The 13,966-nt window shown below is 44.5% G+C and overlaps 2 protein-coding genes across 3 annotated transcripts in view; both read left to right on the top strand.

The window, feature by feature from the left end:
• Positions 1-13,966, top strand: part of MSTO1 (misato 1, mitochondrial distribution and morphology regulator) — a 146,053-nt gene that overhangs the window by 97,554 nt on the left and 34,533 nt on the right. The window lies entirely within an intron of this gene.
• Positions 1-13,966, top strand: part of DAP3 (death associated protein 3) — a 51,489-nt gene that overhangs the window by 15,581 nt on the left and 21,942 nt on the right. Inside the window, exons 2-3 of one of the 2 annotated variants that reach the window (XM_025381104.1) lie at positions 10,717-10,809; positions 11,458-11,509. In XM_025381104.1, coding sequence (XP_025236889.1) covers positions 11,465-11,509 — 45 coding nt within the window. In that variant the 5' untranslated portion in view covers positions 10,717-10,809; positions 11,458-11,464. Of the gene's footprint in view, positions 1-10,716; positions 10,810-11,455; positions 11,510-13,966 lie in introns of both variants that reach the window. The other variant, XM_025381098.1, reaches the window with a different exon arrangement.

Consider the following 13,966-nt stretch of genomic DNA (forward strand, 5'->3'; position numbering starts at 1 on the left):
AGGAGCTGTGGGCTGAACAATTTTCTGCATAGGTTTAGGGAGACTGGGGGTATTGGCAGAAATCACCTCTGGTATCGGGGGAACCAGCTCCCAATATTTCAACGTAGGTTCTTTTCTAGTTTGCGTAAATGTCGGCTGGTCTGAGAAATAAAGAGAAAGAGTACAAAAGAGATAAATTCTACAACTGGGTCTCTGGGTGACATCACATTTTGGCAGGTCCTGTGATGCCCCTGAGCCACAAAACCAAGTTTTTATTATGGATTTCAAAGGGGGAGGGTTGTACGAATAGGGAGTGGGTCACAGAGATGACATGCTTCAAAGACAATAAAATATCACAAGGGCAGAGAGGCAGAGCAAGATCATAAGGCCAGGGCAAAACTAGAATTACTGATGAAGGTCCATGTCCTGCAACAGGAAACAGGGTTCGAGAGTAGACAACCAGTCTGACTAGAATTAGCCAGGCTGGAATTTCCTAATCCTAGCAAGCCTGAGGGCACTGCAGGAGACCCGGGCATATTTCATCCCTTATCTACAACTGCGTAAGACAGACACTCACAGAGTGGCCATTTTACAGACCTCTCCCTGGGAATGCAGGGTTATTCCTTGCTGAGGAAAGAATTCAGCGATATTTCTCCTATTCGCTTTCTGAAAGAAGAGAAGTATGACTCTGTTCTGCCCGGCCCCTCAGGCAGTCAGACTTTATGGTTATCTCCATTGTTCCCTGAAAATTGCTTTTATCCTGTTCTTTTCAAGGTGCCCAGATTTCATATTGTTCAAACACACATGCTTTACAAACAATTTGTGCAGGTAACACAATCATCACAGGGTCCTGAGGCAACATACATCCTCAGCTTAGGAAGATGATGGGATTAAGAGATTAAAGACAGGCATAGGAAATTAAGAGTATTGATTGGGGAAGTCATAAATGTCCATGAAATCTTCACAGTTTATGTTCAGAGATTGCAGTAAAGATAGGCATAAGGAATTATAAAAGTATTAATTTGGGGAACTAACAAATGTCCATGAAATCTTCACAATTTATGTTCTTCGCCATGGCTTCAGCCGGTCCCTCCGTTCAGGGTCCCGGACTTCCAGCAACACTCTGGACTCTCCCTTTTTGTTAGTACTTGGTAGAGGCTGTTCAGAGGCCTGATCATTAAACTCCTGCCTCTCCTCCTCTGACTCAGCCTCATCATCTATCTGAAAAGGCTCCAGTGCTGCACGCACCAATGACCAAACTGACTAAGCAGGCAAAGGAATTTCCTTTCCCTTTCTATGTGCTCTTTTAAGGTCCTTTCCAACTCTTTCCCAATCTTTCAATTCCAAAGTTCTCTGTTCCAGGAACCAAGGGCAAAGTTGTTCCACAGCATAAAACAAATCCATAAGATTTTTCGTATCAACTTTTACCCCACCATGCTTCAAGATCTGCCATAGCAAGCTCAAATACATGGCGTACTTACTTTCAGTTTGTCCCATTTGTGTCCCTAGCTTTCTCGGAGTGCCACGCTTACCTGCAGAGCTTAAAACCTTTTCGTCCTGGCGAGTCCTTTGTCTGTCGATCCTCCATTTCACACGCTCGAGTGTTCCTTCACTGGATTCTTTCGGGCCCCACATTGGGCACCATAATGTTGGGGACCAGCCTCAACACCATCCATAGGGTATCCGAAGTCCGGTGGCAACAAAGGAATAAGAAGAGACAGGTTAAGAGTTCATAAAGGTGGGATCCAGGAAGCCAGTCACAAAATGGAGGCTGCAAAAGGCCCAGAGTTCTGGTCTTCACACTATTTACTGAGTACAGTCACTTAGATCTAAGAAGCAGATGTTCAGAGCAAAACAGTGAAAGGGAGGCAGTACGTCATACACGTAATCTGTAGCAGTGGCAGTTTAAGTGAATCTCCTTTGTACTCAAACAACATATCTTTAGTTAGCTGGTGGGAGTGGGCTTAACTAGGAGCCTGCATATCTAGCCACATTCCAGTGCTTCAGAGGAGCATCCTTCTTCTTGAGCACAGTGTTTGTAGATAGGAGAGCAGGATGCGCTCAGAGCATGGGAACATAATAGTGATAAGAAGAACTTCCTCCTCAGAGGCCTCTTGTGGCTTTCCACAACTTATTGTCCCGTATTTTTATAGCCAGTTTATGCAGGCACCCCATAAGCCTTTTTCCCAACACTTAGTGACTAGTAATGTTGAACTTCTTTTCAAGTGCTTATTGGCCATTTGTATAACTACTCTGGAGAAATGCCTATTCAAATATTTTTCCTTTTTATTTTTTTAATTTGAGGCAGGGTCTTACTCTGTTACCTGGGCTGGAGTGCAGCAGTGTGATCACAACTCACTGCAGCCTGAAGCTCCCAGGCCCAGGTGATCCTCCCACCTCAGCCTCCCAAGTAGCTAGGACCACAGGCTCACACCACCACACCTGGCTAATTTTTTAAATTTTTGGTAGAGGACAGGGTCTCATTATGTTGCCCAGGCTGGTCTCAAACTCCTGGGCTTAAGCAGTTCTCCCATCTCAGCCTCCCAAAGTGTGAGAATTATAGGTATGAGCCACTGCACCTGACCCTTTTGCCTATTTTTTAAATTGAGTTGCTTCTTTCTTTTTTTTTTTTTTTTTTTTTTGAGACAGAGTCTCACTCTGTCACCAGGCTGGAGTGCAGTGGCATGATCTTGGCTCACTGCAGCCTCCACCTTCTGGGTTGAAGTGATTCTCCTACCTCAGCCTCCCCACTAGCTGGGACTATAGGCGTGCACCACCATGCCCAGTTAATTTTTGTATTTTTAGTAGAGACAGGGTTTCACCATGTTGGCCAGGATGGTCTCAATCTCTTGACCTCATGATCTGCCCACCTTGGCCTCCCAAAGTGCTGGGATTACAGGCATGAGCCACTGCACCTGGCCTTGAGTTGACTTTTTATTGTTAAGTTGTAAGACTTCTTTATATATTATGGATGTAAGTTAAGTTTTGTGTGATTTGCAAATATTTTCTCCCATTCTGTGGGCTGTCTTTCACTTATTTTTTGGTATCCTTTGAAGTACAAGTGTCTGATTTGGATAAAATTCAGTTCTCCATTTTTAGTTTTTTTGCTTGTGCTTTTGATGTTATGGTTAAGAAACCATTGCATAACACATTATAATGAAGATTTACTTTCTTCTGTAGAAAATTAGAAAACTTGGGCCGGGCCCAGTGGCTCACGCCTGTAATCCCAGCACTTTGGGAAGCCAAGGCAGGTGGTTCACGAGGTCAGGAGATTGAGACCATCCTGGCTAACAGGGGGAAACCCCGTCTCTACTAAAAAAAATACAAAAAGTTAGCCAGGCGTGGTGGTGGGTGCCTGTAGTCCCAGCTACTCGGGAGGCTAAGGCAGGAGAATGGCATGAACCCAGGAGGCAGAGGTTGCAGTGAGCTGATGAGCCAAGATCACGCCACTGCACTCCAGCCTGGGCGACAGAGCGAAACTCTGGCTAAAAAAAAAAAAAAAAAAAAACATTCAAAAACTTGCCCCTGCAAGTTTTGTACCTGGAGCTTTTATGAGTAGGTCTATGATCTATTTTGAGTTCATTTGTGTATATAATGTAAGGTAGGGGTCCATTTTCATTCTTTTGTGGGTGAATTTCAGGTCGTCCCAACAGCATTTGTTGAAGACCCTATTCTTTCCTCATTGAATTGTCTTGGCATCCATGTTGAAAATCAGTTGACCAGGCAGGGCGTGGTGGCTCATGCCTGTAATGCCAGTACTTTGGGAGGCCAAGGCTGGTGGATCATGAGGTCAGGAGTTGAAGACCAGCCTGGCCAAGATGGTGAAACTCTGTCTTTACTAAAAATACAAAAAATTAGCCAGGTGTGATGGTGGGCACCTGTAATCCCAGCTACTCAGGAGGCTGAGGCAGAGAATTGCTTGAATCCAGGAGGCAGAGGTTGCAGTGAGCTGAGATGGCGCCACTGCACTTCAGCCTGGGTGACAGAACGAGACTCCGTTTCAAAAAAAAAAAATCAGTTGACCATGATGTAAATGTATGCCAATACCACACTATCTTGATTACTGTAGCTTTGTAGTAAGTTTTGGAATTAGGATGTATGAGGCCTCCAAATTTGTTCTTTTTCAAGAATGCCTGGGCTATTCTAGGTCTATTGCATTTCCATATGAATTTTGAGGTTAGCCTGTATATTAGTCCATTTTCATGCTGCTGATAAAGACATACCCAAGACTGGATAATTTATTAAGAAAAAGAGGTGTAATGGACTCACAATTCCATGTGGCTGGGGAGGTCTTACAATCATGACAGAAGGCAACAAGGAGCAAGTCACATCTTACATGGTGGCAGGCAACAGAGCATGAGAGCCAAGCGAAAGGGGAAACACCTTATTAAATCATCAGATCTTGTGAGATGTATTCACTGTCACATGAACAGTATGGGGAAACCACCTCCATGATTCAATTATCTACCATGGGGTCCCTCCCACAACACATGGAAATTATGGGACTTACAATTGAAGATGAGATTTGGGTGGGGACATAGCCAAACCAAATCAGCTTGACAAGTTTTTTCTTAAGACAGGGTCTTGCTCTGTCACCCAGACTAGAGTGCAGTGCATGATCTTGGCTCACTGCAACCTCTGCCTCCCGGGTTCAAGCAATTCTCCTGCCTCAGCCTCCCGAGTATCTGGGACTATAGGTGCCCGCCACCACACCTGGCTAATTTTTTGTATTTTTAGTAGAGATGGGGTTTCACTGTGTTAGCCAGGATGGTCTCGATCTTCTGACCTCATGATCCACCTGACTTGGCCTCCCAGAGGCATGAGCCACTGTGCCCTACCTAGACTTTTTTTTTTTAACTTGAAAACTAGTGAGGGCCAGGCATAGTGACTCACGCTTGCAATCCCAGCACTTTGCGAGGCCAGGGCAGGAAGATCACTTGAGGCCAGGAGTTAGAGACCAGCCCAAGCAACCAGACCCCATCTCTACAAAAATAAAAAATTAGCCACCAGGTGGTTGCACGTGCCTGTAGTCCCAGTTACTTAGGAGGCTGAGGAAGGAGGATTACTTGAGCCTAGGAGTTAGAGGCTGCAGTGAGCTGAGATTGCGCCACTGCACTCCAGCTTAGGCAACAGACTGAGACCCGAACTCAAAAAATAATAAAGTAGTGAGGAAATACTGAAGAATTTTAAGCAAGGCTTCAGTGGAGAAAATATTTAAGACTGGATGCTGGTAGATCATTTATTTTAGTTTGGGTTCAAGATGATAGTGTCCTAGAATGAAAGCTGATTACACGTTCTGACCATCATTTCTCATAGTGTCTATAATATAGGCAAAATAATAACTCCAGTGTCCACAGGCACACCTGTGGAAAGAAGTGCATCTGGACCATGTCACACACTCCTTCCTCTCCAGTATCCAGCCTGCTTCGTAGTCCACAGCTCTTCCAGTAGTGGTTGTGCTGGGGAGCATTGAGAGGATCTGGGGAGCACAGTGGGGCAGGTCAAATACTATTGGAGTGACATTGCACTCTAGAAAAGGAGCCCTGAAATCCCACAAGTAAAAAGGCAGGCAGGCCAATAGAGACCATCCCAGTCTTATTCACCACTGTAGACTCTGTATAGTGTGGGCACATGGAAGCATGTCATACGTTTCTTGAATGACTGAGTTTAGGAGTGCTTTGGCATCTCCATTAAATAGTATGGCTGGGCATGGTGGCTCACACTTGTAATCCCAATACTTTGGGAGGCCGAGGCGGGAGGATCACTTAAGGTCAAGGGTTCGAGAACAGCCTAGCCAACATGACGAAACCCTGTATCTACTAAAAATACAAAAATTAGCTGGCGTGGTAGTGGGCGCCTGTAGTCCCAGGTACTTGGGAGGCTGAGGCAGGAGAATTGCTTGAACTCGGGAAGTGGATGTTGCAGTGAGCCGAGATCATGCCCCTATGCTCCAGCCTGGGCGACAGAGCGAGATTCCATCTCAGAGATAAACAAATCCAGTATATTTAAGGCCAAGTGCGATGGCTCATACCTGTAATCCCAGCACTTTGAGAGGCTGAGGTGGGAGGATCACTTGTGTCCAGGAGTTCAAGACCATGCCTGGCAACATAGTGAGACCCTGTCTCTACAAAATAAAAAAGCCAGGCACAGTGGCACGTGCCTGTAATCCCAGCTACTTGGGAGGCTGAGGTGGGAAGATAGCTTAAGCAGGGGAGTTCGAGGCTGCAGTGAGCTGTGATTGTGCCACTGTACTCCAACTTGGATGACAGAGCAAGACCCTGTCTCAAGAAAAACAACAAATGTGATAGAGTTGAAGCAGAGCATGGTGGCTCACACCTGTAATCCCAGCACTTTGGGATGCTGAGGCAGGAGGATCACTTGAGCCCAGGAGTTCAAGACCATCCTGGGCACCATAGCAAGGGTTATGTCTACCAAAAAAAAATAATTTTTTTTAATATGCCAGGCAGTGACACCTATATTCCCAGCTACTTGAAAGGCTGAGGAAGGAGGATCACTTGAACCCAAGAGTTCGAGGCTACAGTGTGCTGTGATCTTACCACTGCACTCCATCCTGGGCAACCAAGTGAGACCCTGTCTCAAAAAAAAAAAAAAAAAAAAGAAAAGAAAGAAAAACTGAAAGGAAATAAAATTAAAGGAATTTGTGTGATTCTCTCTCTTTTTATTTATTTTTTAAATTTTATTTATTTATTTATTTGTTTTTTTGAGATGGAGTCTTGCTCTGTCGCCTAGGCTGGAGTGCAGTGGTGCAATCTCAGCTCACTACAACCTCTGCCTCCCGGGTTCAAGCGATTCTCCTGCCTCAGCCTCCTGAGTAGCTGGGACTAAAGGCATGCACCACCATGCCAGGCTAATTTTTTGTATTTTAGTAGAGATGGGGTTTTACCATATGGTCCGGGCTGGTCTCGAACTCCTGAGCTCAGGTAGTCCATCCACCTCAGCCTCCCAAAGTACTAGGATCACAGGTATGAACCACCGCACCTGGCCTCTTTTCATGTATTTATCTATTTATTTAGACCAGATCTGACTGTATCATGCAGGCTGGAGTACAGTGGCATGATCATAGCTCCCTGTAGCCTTTAACACCTGGCCTCACGTGATCCTTTTGCCTCAGCCTCCTAAGTAGCTACGACTAGTCCTGCACCACCATGGCCAACTAATTAATTTTTTTCTTTTTTTTGTGGAATTGGTGGTCTTACTGTTACCCAAGCTGGTCTCAAACTCCTGGGCTCAAGCAGTCTTCTCACCCCAGCCTCCCAGAGGGCTGATATTACAGGCATGAGTCACCATGCCCAGCCTATGTGATTCTCTTGACTGTACTATAAATTCCTTGACTATAAGATCAGGGACTGTAATAGTTTGTTCACCATTGTATTCACAGAGCCTGACACACAGTAGGTGCTCAGTAACTGTTAGGTTAATTGGTTGTAACTCTATGGTTTTTTATTATTGTTGCTTTAAAGATTTGGGTTGTAAAAGGTGTGTCAGGGTGCAGTGGCTCACGCCTGTAATCCCAACACTTTGGGAGGCCGGAGTGGGAGGATCACCTGAGGTCAAGGAGTTCAAGACCAGCCTGGCCAACATGGTGAAACCCCGTTTCTACTAAAAATACAAAAATTAGCTGGACATGGTGGTGTGTGCCTGTAGTCCCAGCTACTCAGGAGGCTGAGGCAGGAGAATTGCTTGAACCCAGGAGGCAAGGTTCCAGTGAACCAAGATCACACCACTGCACTCCAGCTTGGGTGACAGAGCAAGACTTCATCTCAAAAAATAAAAAATAAAATAAAGAAAGGTGAAAATGATAGCCAAGGTGTCAGGTGTGGTAGCTCATGCCTGTAATCCCAGCACTTTGAGAGGCCGAGGCAGGTGGATCACCTGAGGTCAGGAGTTCGAGACCAGCCTGGCCAACATGGTGAAACACTGTCTCTACTAAAAAATATAAAAATTAACTGGGCGTGGTAGCTGGCATCTCTAACTCCAGTTACTCAGGAGGCTGAGACAGGAGAATCGCTTTAACCCGGGAGGTGGAGGTTGCAGTGAGCCGGGATCATGCCGTTGCACTCCAGCCTGGGCAACAAGTGCAAAACCCCATCTCAAAACAACCAAAACAAAACAAACAAACAAAAAAAGATAGCCAAAATGAACTAATTAATTACATAGATGTTTAATTCAGTTATTCTATAACTACTGGATATTAAGAGTTACATTTAAGTATTTTAAACCTCTTAGCTCCAAAAGATTTGGGCTTTTAAATTAAATATTTCCTGTATACAAAAGAATGAATATAATACACATGATATGAAAATTATTAATAAATTATCATGGCCGGGCGCGGTGGCTCAAGCCTGTAATCCCAGCACTTTGGGAGGCCGAGACGGGCGGATCACGAGGTCAGGAGATCGAGACCATCCTGGCTAACACAGTGAAACCCCGTCTCTACTAAAAATACAAAAAATTAGCCGGGCGTAGTGGCGGCGCCTGTAGTCCCAGCTACTCGGGAGGCTGAGGCAGGAAAATGGCGTAAACCCGGGAGGCGGAGCTTGCAGTGAGCCGAGATCGCGCCACTGCACTCCAGCCTGGGGGCGACAGAGCGAGACTCCGCCTCAAAAAAAAAAAAAAATAAAATAAATAAATAAATAAATAAATAAATTATCATGTATCCATTATCCAGTGTTAGTAATAGTTTATTATCAGTTTCCTTATGTGCCCTGCCCCAATCTTTTTCCCTTTTCTTTCTCCCCAGAAGTAACCATTATTCTAAATGTTGTTTTTATCATTCTCTTGCCTTTTTGTTTCAGTTTTCCTATTTATATCCCCCAAATAATTAAAGAAGCTTTTTGGTTTTGAATTTTGTATGTTATGTCGTGCCAAATAGTGTTCACTCAGTATTCATTTTTGAGATCCATATTGATGCATGCAATGGTAATTTTTTCATTTAATTGCTTTCTAATATTCCATTTTATGACTGTCTCTATGTACTGTTCTACTAAGGGACATTTGGTTTTTCTACAGTTTTTTTACAATTCATACTCTGCTAGTATGAACCTCCATATATATATTTCCCAGTGTACATGTAGAAATGTTTTTGTTTTTGTTTTGAGACAGAGTTTCACTCTTGCTGCCCAGGCTGGAGTGCAATGGCATGATCTCGGCTCACTGCAAACTCCACCTCCCGGGTTCAAGCAATTCTCCTGCCTCAGCCTCCTGAGTAACTGGGATTACAGGCATACACCACCACGTCCAGCTAATTTTTTGTATTTTTAGTAGAGACAGGGTTTCACCATGTTGGCCAGGCCGGTCTCAAACTCCTAACCTCAGGTGATCCACCCGCCTTGGCATCCCGAAGTGCTGGGATTACAGGCATGAGCCACCGTGCCTGGCCGTAGAAGTGTTTTTCTAGAGTAAGTACCAAGGAGTAGAATAGCTGGGTCATGGGCTTGTGTATTTTATTTTATTTATTAATTAATTTATTTTTTGAGATGGAGTCTTGCTCTGTCACCCAGGCTGGAGTGCAGTGGTCCATTCTCAGTTCACTGCAACCTCTGCTTCCCGGGTTCAAGCGATTCTCCTGTCTCAGCCTCCTGAGTAGCTGGTATTACAGGCGCACGCTGCCCCCGACCCCGACTAATTTTTGTTTGTTTGTTTGTATTTTAGTAGAGATGGGGTTTCACTGTCTTGCCAAGACTGGTCTCAAACTCCTGACCTCAGGTGATCCGCCCGCCTCAGCTGCCCAAAGTGCTGAGATTACAGGTGTGAGCCACTGCCCCCGGCCGGCTTTTGCAGCATTTACCCCCACTTTCATTTTTTTTTTGAGACAGAGTTTCACTCTTTTTGCCCAGTCTGGAGTGCAATGGCGCGATCTCGGCTCACTGCAACCTCTGTCTCCCAGGTTCTAGTGATCCTCCTGCCTCTGCTTCCTGAGTAGCTGGGATTATGGGTGCGCACCACCACACCCAGCTAATTTTTTGTATTTTTAGTAGGGATTGGGTTTCACCATGTTGGCCAGGCTGGTCCTGAACTCCTGACCTCAGGTGATCCACCTGCCGTGGCCTCCCAAAGTACTGGGATTACAGTCACGAGCAACCTCGCCTGGCCTGGTTTGTGCATTTTCAACTTTGCAAAGATACTTGTATTTATACTTTCATTGACATGTATGAAAGTTTAATACAATGTAATGTTTCACAGCCTATTTAACATTTGCTATTGTCTGACTTTTTAGTTTTTTTTCTTTTTTTTTTTTTTGAGACAGATTCTTACTCTGTCGCCTGGGCTAGAGTACAGTGGTGTGATATCAGCTCACTGCAACCTCTACCTCTTGGATGCAAGCAATCCTCCTGCCTTAGCCTCCAGAGTAGCTGGGACTACAGGTGCGTATCACCACTCCTGACTAATTTTTTTTTTTTTTGAGACAGAGTCTTGCTCTGTCTCCCAGGCTAGAGGGCAGTGGCATGATCTCAGCTCACTGCAAGCTCCGCCTTCCAGGTTCATGCTATTCTCCTGCCTTAGCCTCCCGAGTATCTGGGACTACGGGCGCCCGCCACCACGCCTGACTAATTTTTCTGTATTTTTAGTAGAGACAGCGTTTCCCCGTGTTAGCCGGGACCATCTCAATCTCCTGACCTCGTGATCCACCCACCTTGGCCTCCCAAAGTGCTGGGATTACAGGCGTGAGCCACTGCACCTGGCCTCCAACTCATTTTTTAAAATATGTTTTGGTAGAGACGAAGTTTTACCATGTTGGCCAGGCTGGTCTCGAACTCCTGACCTCGAGTGATCTGCCCACCTTGACCTCCCAAAGTGCTGGGATTACAGGTATGAGCTATTACACCTGGCCTATTTTCTTTTCTTTTCTTTTTTTTTTTGAGGTGGTCTCTGTCATCCATGCTGGAATGTAGTGCATCTCAGCTCACTGTGACCTTCACCTCCTAAGCTCAAGTGATCCTCCTGCCTCAGCCTCCTGAGGAGCTGGGACCACAGACATGCACTACCATGCCCTATTAATTTTTATATTTTTTGTAAAGATAGGGTCTCACTCTGTTGCCAAGGCCAGTCTTGAACTCCTGGGCTCAAGCAGTCCACTCACCTCAGCCCCGCAAAGTGTTCCTCCAAAAATGTTGGGATTGTAGGTGTGAGCCACTGTGTCCTGCCTGACTTTTTAATTTTCCCAGTATGATGATTGTGAATGGTATCTGGTTTTCATCATTTTAATTAGCATTTCCCTGATTTGTAATGAGGTTCAAAAATCTTTTCATAGGTTCACTAGCCTTTTGTGTTTTCTTTTCTGTGAAATGCCAGTTTATGTCTTTTGCTCATTTTTCTTTATGAAGCCATAGGCATTCTTTATCTATTCTAGATATTAATATAGATTATTAATCCCTATTAATCTATTGTCAGTTTTCCATGTTGCAAATAGCTTTTCCCATTTGTGGTTTACCTTTTCATTTTTTTTTGTTTTAAGAGTGCAAGGATGATGCTGAAAGGAATAACAAGGCTTATCTCTAGGATCCATAAGGTGAGTCCTGACTAACCTGAACACTGTGCATATTGCCTTTAGGTTCCTGGGTTCTTATTTTTAGATGGATTCATTGTATCTAGAGTGAAATGCTCTGGAAAACTTCATATGTAACAGGTTTTAGTAGAATAATTGTGCTTGAGAATTTACCATGGGAGAATATTTTTCCAGAAAACATAAGTAAGTTCGACTGTAATTATCTTTATCGACTTTATTTCTCTAGCCAACTAGAGAATGGTTATCATCCCTTAATGAAGTATTTAAAAGAAAAACAAGTTGCCAATTTACAGCTTTAGCATCTAGATCAGAATAAAAAATAAAATTGTACATGAAAAAGACCATTCTGCTGGTTTGCTTCATTTTTTCACCAAATAGTTGTTCAGTACTTTGTTTTTTTTTTTTTTTGAGACGGAGTCTCACTGTGTCACCCAGGCTGGAGTGTGCAGTAGTGCAATCTCAGCTCACTGCAACCTCCGCCTCCCGGATTCAAGCATTTCTTCTGCCTCAGCCTCCCGAGTAGCTGGGACTACAGGTGCGTGCCACCATGCCCAGCTAATTTTTGTGTTTTTAGTAGAAACCATGCTTCATTGTATTAGCCGGCCTGGTCTCAAACGCCTGACTTCGTGATCTGCCCACCTCGGCCTCCCAAAGTGCTGGGATTACAGGCATGAGCCACTGTGCCCAGCCTTCAGTACCTTCTATATGGCAGGTACTCAGAATTCTAAGATGCTTCATTTCACTAATAATAGTTATTATTTGTTCGGTATTATTATGTGCCAGGTAATACACTAAGTGCTTCAGTTTTTTAATCCTCATGATCAACCCATGAACGAGATAATATCCTTGTTTCACAGATGTAGAAACTAAAGATGAGATTAGCTAGGTAACTTACCTGAGGAAATAGTCTGTGAGGCTGCAAAGCCTACACGAGGTGCCAGGTCTGTTTGACATCAAAGCCTGTGGCCTAACCACTGTGCTCTATTGCATTTTATGGTCCATGTTCTCCAGAAGCTTATAGTCCAGTAGAATCATGAATAAATGACTATTTCAGTACGGTGCTCTGACAGCACCAAAGAGGAGCACCTGAGGTGGGTTAGTCGCGTCAGTAGGAGATCCTGATAAGGCTCAGAACTGAGCCAGAAAGACTTGGTCATTTTCAGCTGATTATTTAATTACAGATTAGATTTCCTAGAAGAGGAGCCCTTCCTCCTGTATGGCTCTCCCTGCATGTGCCCCCTTCCCTCAGGCCTATATATGAATACATGAAATAACCCATTATTATAAAATGAAATGAAAGCAAGGATCAGCAGAGGGATGGATTCTGGACTCAACTGATCATATTACAAGGCTAAAATAAATTTCCTTTATCGGCTGGGCCCGGTGGCTCATGCCTGTAATCCCAGCACTTTGGGAGGCCGAGGCGGGCAGATCACCTGAGGTCAGGAGTTTGAGACCAGCCTGGCCAACATAGTGAAACCCTGTCTCTCCTAAAAATACAAAAATTAGCTGCATGTGGTGGCACACGACTACAATCCCCGCTACTCAGGAGGCTGAGGTAAGAGAATCGCTTGAACCCAAGAGGTGGAGGTTGCAGTGAGCCGAGATCATGCCATTGCACTCTAGCCTGGGCAACAGAGCAAGACTCCATCTCAAAAAAAAAAAAAAGTTCCTCTTTCTTAATAACAGACGAGAAAGACCTGAGGCCAGACTGTAGCGCGCTGTTGGTGAGAGAAAGTTTTGGGTTTTTGTTTTTGTTTTTGTTTTTTTTTTTTTAGTTTGGTTCAGGGTGATTGTATTAGTCAGGGTTCTCTACAGGGACAGCACTAATAGGATAGAAGTATATATGAAGGAGAGTTTGTTAAGGAGTGTTGAGTCACACCATCTGGCGAAGTCCCACAGTAGGCCATCAGCAAGCTGAGGAGCAAGTAAGCCAGTCCAAGTCCCAAAATTTCAAAAGTAGGGAAGTTGACAGTGCAGCCTTTAGTCTGTGACTAAAGGCCTGAGAGCCCCTGGCAAATCACTGTTGTAAGTCCAAGAGTCCAAAAGCTGAAGAACTTCAGAGTCCAGTGTTCGAGGGCAGGAAGCATCTAGCCCAGGAGAAAGATGAAGGCTGGAAGACTCAGCAAGTCGGCACCTTCTTCTGCCTGCTTTATTCTAGCTGCCCTGGCAGGTGATTAGTTGGTGAAACATTGAGGGTGGGTCTGCCTCTCCCAGTCCACTGACTCAAATGTGAATCTCCTTTGGCAACACCCTCACAGACACATGCAGGAACAATACTTTACAGCCTTTAATCCAATCAAGTTGACACTTAATATTAACCATCACAGTGACCTTCTAGATTGGCCCACAAATGCTCTTTCAAAAACTGCAGGATGTTCATTCTGGAACTGTACAGAGGCAGTTGTACACATGGTTGTTTTCTCTGGAAACAACAGTCTACTTGAATGATATATAAAA

This window comes from Theropithecus gelada, chromosome 1 (genome assembly GCF_003255815.1).
Source record: "Theropithecus gelada isolate Dixy chromosome 1, Tgel_1.0, whole genome shotgun sequence".
NCBI lineage: Eukaryota > Metazoa > Chordata > Mammalia > Primates > Cercopithecidae > Theropithecus > Theropithecus gelada.